The sequence below is a fragment of the Anneissia japonica genome, unplaced genomic scaffold (genome assembly GCF_011630105.1).
Source record: "Anneissia japonica isolate Jap-2015-1 unplaced genomic scaffold, ASM1163010v1 scaffold466_len1169948_cov191, whole genome shotgun sequence".
Taxonomy (NCBI): Eukaryota; Metazoa; Echinodermata; class Crinoidea; order Comatulida; family Comatulidae; genus Anneissia; species Anneissia japonica.
Genome location: NW_022689540.1, coordinates 664,263 through 669,220, shown reverse-complemented (window position 1 = coordinate 669,220; position 4,958 = coordinate 664,263). Strand labels below are relative to the sequence as shown.

The window sequence follows — 4,958 nt, the reverse complement described above, 5'->3', positions numbered from 1 at the left end:
TTTTTTCTGAGACACTATAGGGTATGCTGATTCAGAAAAACCAAAAATTAATTTTCCTTTACTTTTTTCCCGCTAAAGTTCATTTCAGCATTTTTACAACCAGACTATATCGATAGAAACATCGATTGTTAACAGCAGGTTTTCGCACTGTGGCACAGTGCCGCTAGAAAACAAGCAACTTTTTGGCACTGCGGCAGTGCCGATAGAAAACAGCAGCTTTTTGGCACTGCGGCATTGCTGATAGAAAACAGCAGCTTTTTTTTTGCACAGCGGCAGTGCCGATAGTCACTACCGGTTCGGCTCGCACAGTTCGCGCTTGTTTATTTATAGAGCACCTTTGATTTCTCTTTCTGGGGCTACGTTGATGTCGGTGTCAGGACTACGAGTAATACCTTGAAGATTTCTAAATAGTCTTGGTTAGTATGTATTTCGATCATTATATTAATGGATCTTATCCTGCGAAATGAGTACTGCTAAAATGGATGGAAATGCTAGGCATGGTTCTTCAGTTGGAGATGGTCAGAGGCCGGCTTTAGTAGGCCAACTTCGGCCGCCGACACCTTCGGCCGCGCCCTGTCGAACACCAAAATGTATGGAGCGCCCTTTGAGTGCTTTGCCGATTGGAAGTTGAATGCGCGCTATTGTTTGTCACGCTGATATACAGTGGTTGAATGAGCACTATTATATCTATTCAATTCTTAACCTCAAATTCAGAAACACTCACGCTTACATTAGAGGCGTTACAGATAGGCCTATCTATACACACAGAACATGTCGCAACAATTGATATTAATGTGTATTTCAGTGATAAAATTATATAATTTGTGAAAAAATCTTAACGAATTAAACATGGCAAACTTTGCGCTGCCACTTACACCATGGTTAACACAAGCAACATATTTGCAAGATTTTTAAACATTTTGACGATAATAATTGTTAAAGGTAAACATCATTGCTTGTTATCGATTATAGATCTCATTTTTTACATGTGCACTTGTTTACTATTCAATAATGTAAATAGAAAGACCTAAATTTTAAATCACCAATAAATTAAATATTTGATTGAGTAAAGTAATTTATTGGCTTTAATGATATAAAGTGTATGTACATAAAGGGCATGAGAGATATTCCTAAAGAATTTTTATTGACCAATGATTGACAAATTTACTCTAGATTTCTTTTTCCAACTCTTGTAAATAACACACTTTCATCACCCTCGCTAATGTGTTATTTTACATCCGATCTTGTATGAAAAGATAACATAAACAGACAACAGACATAAAAATAAAATTATTTAAAAAAATGTTTTATTTTGTGGATAAAGGACGAAATTTGTACACGTGTATCATTCTAAATTTTATTTGACGAAATTCTATTTTGTGGATAAAGGAAACTGACGAAATATGAATAAAAATACAGTAAAAAATGCGTTTTGTTTTGTATATACATACAATACCTAAAATAAATATGTAAATATTACTGTGCGACATGACAGCAATTATTTAGTTTAGCAAAGGCTTAAAGTTAGGCATACGCCGCCACAGCATGCGGTGTGGAGAAATGCCCAACTGGCGCTCCATATAAATCTCGCGTGTCCGAAGGTGTCGGCGGCCAAAGAAGTCATATCCCAGAGGCCGGCGAGGATTTCTCTATTTAGCCAGGCCTAGCTAGGGGCCTAAGACTAACCTTTAGTGTAGCTAGCTACATATTTAAGGCCTAGCCTAGGCCGAGTGGTAGGGTGGTAGCCTAATTATTCCAAATTGGACTATGAGATAGAGCCTGAAAATGTATTTATTTTTATATTTTTACGATTCCTCAATTATTTTCCTAGCGATTTTTCACGCAAATGGCCGGACCTGATGCCTGACCTGATAACTAACACTCAGTCAATGGCTAGCCTACAGAAATTTAAAATAAAAAATAAGGATATGTGCCTCGGTATTGATTTGATCTAGATTCAACCACTGAGGTTTAGTGGATGACAATCAAATACCCATGCATCAGAAGAACAAAATACATTTAAGATAGACTGCAATCACTGCCACTTTATTCTGATCTACTGTATAGTAAGCCACACAGTAAAAACCAGTTTATCACCGCCTAAATACCGTACTCGTACGAATACTGTAAGAGCCCGGTCGCTTAAAAATGTTTTGCCCTTTTTGAGGGGTGCTTTTCAAACAGGGTGTTTATGAAAACAGTGGAAATTATTTTGAAGCATTTTTTTATTTAGAGGAACGAGCTCAATACCTGGATCAATAACACCAAATTCATAGAACTAATCTTTGTGACATGCACACACTCTGCGACTACAACTAGACCGAATTAAAACGGTGCACCATCATCAGGACAAAACTAGATGCTTCTGCTGATACAATGCTCATGCAGCCAATGTATTATAAACTTCATCTGCTATGCAAATACAGGCAAATACCAATAACAATACAAAAGGAATAGCGGAAAACTTTCCGATTCATCACAATAATAATAACAATCAATAATAATATATAATAAAATAATAATACATCTTGGTCTGCTGATATAGTTAAAAAGAAAACTATGTCATGTGATGGATTGGTCTTTACATTTACAGCATTAATTAAGGCCCCCTTGTGTGCAAATTTTGAATGAGTTAATTGTCATATGATATACTCGTTGGCCCCCCACAACATATATTTGCTATTGCCATACAACATATTCACCTACCTACTATAAGCAGTTAAAAAGAGACAAAATAAGTTGATTTTTAAAATTTCAGCAGGCTGCTATAAATTCCATCATGCATCACTGGCATATGTGTTGAACTTCGTTATCTACCTCTGTAGGGGAGTAGTCGCGAATATGTGGAGGCAAGGAAATCCAGTGAGGAAATCCAATGCTTCACATGTAGGCAACAACATGCAAAGGGACATGAAATGAAATACTGTACATATTGTCAACTTACTGAAAAGTCTGGCAGGCCACAACACACATGACCACAAAGATTTCAGAACAAACTTGGCCGTCCCCAACCTACGCAGTAGTAAGTTAGGCAAGACCTATTGATTCACACGTAGTTGCAAATTGTAGTTGTATCAGAAAATGGCTCGTTATCAAGGTAATTATTAATTATTGGTAGTAGTATACAATGGAATACTACTTATAATGGAATACTACTTTACAGTATTTCTGAGAATGAATTAAAATTATATAAAAGCATAGTTATACTTTTTATTAACATTACAACATTGAGACTATTCTAAAAGCTAGTTTAGAATGCTAGTAAAATGCTAGTATTGTTCATCCTGTCGAATAGCACAGTGTAGCCGAGACATGCATGGTTTTAAAATTAGAGTAAAGTTGTGTAGTTTTATTCAAATATTGAAAAAAAAAAAAAAAAAACATTTTTGGGGAAATTTGCTGACTGGGGATCTCTAATACATTAACACCATGAAGAAGCAATTTTAGAAAAATTCAGTTACCAGACAAAATTATTGCAAAAATCACAACACGTTTTCGAGTTGAATTGTGTTGCATTGAAATGACCATTGAAAGTTTGCTGTTCATAAATGAAGCTGTGTTCACATTTCACTAATTGGTGATATTGTAGTTCATTCAACACCTAGTATCATATCTAGTGGCGGTGGTGTTGAAATTATTATCAATGAAAAAAAATCGATTGATTTTGGAGATGGAAGTATTGGTGAGTGTAGTAGGAATCTTCCAATATTGTATCGTGTTTTGCTGCACTCACCAGTCATGTGACATTTAAATTTATTTGTTAATGAACAGACTTTTTTTTATAATTGAGACACTTGATTTAACTGTAGGCCTCTGTGTTCTTTATACAGTACTTTGTAAAATTGTCAGTGGAAACTATTTTCTGATTTTTTTTGGACAAAAAGGCTGGGCCCAGGCAGAGTCATCATCATGCTATAAAATTAACAAAAATACAGTAAGATCCCACCTAACCATCACCCCTCCCCAGCCACACCCTTCCCCTCACCTACTGTCCATCCCTCGCCTCACCTATACAGTAGTACCTACCCATCTGTCTCCACCACACGATCCACCTTCTTCACATGACTCCAATGATTCTGTTCAATTAATACATAGTATTAAAATAGTATCAAAATGTGCACCAGCCACCCCTCAATTGTCAACACAATTTAAAACTGTACAACATTCTCCTTACACAGTTTGCATACTGGGCAGAGTCGTGCTCAATTTTCAAATTGTGCAAAGAATTCCTTGCGCAGTTTGCAAATTGTGGTAGCAAGAGCTTGCTAAAACTGTGCTTGACATGAATAGACTGTACTTTTTATACCTCAGCATATTGAACTTCATCATTCTCATTATAAATAAATATATTTATAATTTTTTTCTAGCCATTGTTGCCTACAGTATCAGAGCTTGCGAATCAAGAATTTGCAGTATGGTGGAACATGAAAAGCCTAGTTTACAGCAGTATAATTACAAAAACGAGGTTAAAAGAAGTGAGTTTATGTCGTAACTACATTATTTTTATACAGTACTGAAAATGAGTTGCTAACATCTAATATTATCACTCTTAAAGTGATTGCAGTAGTCGGATTACCAGGGGTAAAGAATTGGGAGGAAAAAAATGTTTTTGGAGAAGTAATTTGGAGTTGGATTGGTAGCAAGGGTCGCTATAGAAATAGTAATGTAAAACAACCATTATGTAGGGTCAGTCTCTTGCTAATGTTCTGACATAACCCCCCTGTCCCAAGTCCTTTTTGATTAGAAAAGTTTTGTGACCCTCAGAAATGAATTACCAACCCAAATTTGGATTGCAACCCATAGTTGAAAACGTGTGTTGGTATTACGTGTATGAATACTGACGTTAATAATCAACACTACAGTATCATGGCCCCCCCCCCCACTTTTTGGCAAAAAATATATAATGTCTGGAGATTTTTGTATGATCGGAAATGCAAGAAAAGAAGGAGGGAAGAAGG

At 36.0% G+C, this 4,958-nt stretch overlaps 1 protein-coding gene across 1 annotated transcript in view; it reads left to right on the top strand.

Moving 5' to 3' along the window:
- The first annotated feature begins 276 nt into the window (after nucleotides 1-276).
- The window catches only part of LOC117125258 (zinc finger protein 721-like), a 12,409-nt gene continuing 7,727 nt past the window's right edge, over nucleotides 277-4,958 (top strand). The window contains exons 1-2 of the mRNA XM_033271719.1: nucleotides 277-416; nucleotides 4,368-4,475. Of these exons, the coding sequence (XP_033127610.1) occupies nucleotides 4,415-4,475 (61 nt within the window). The 5' untranslated portion in view covers nucleotides 277-416; nucleotides 4,368-4,414. The remainder of the gene's footprint in view (nucleotides 417-4,367; nucleotides 4,476-4,958) is intronic.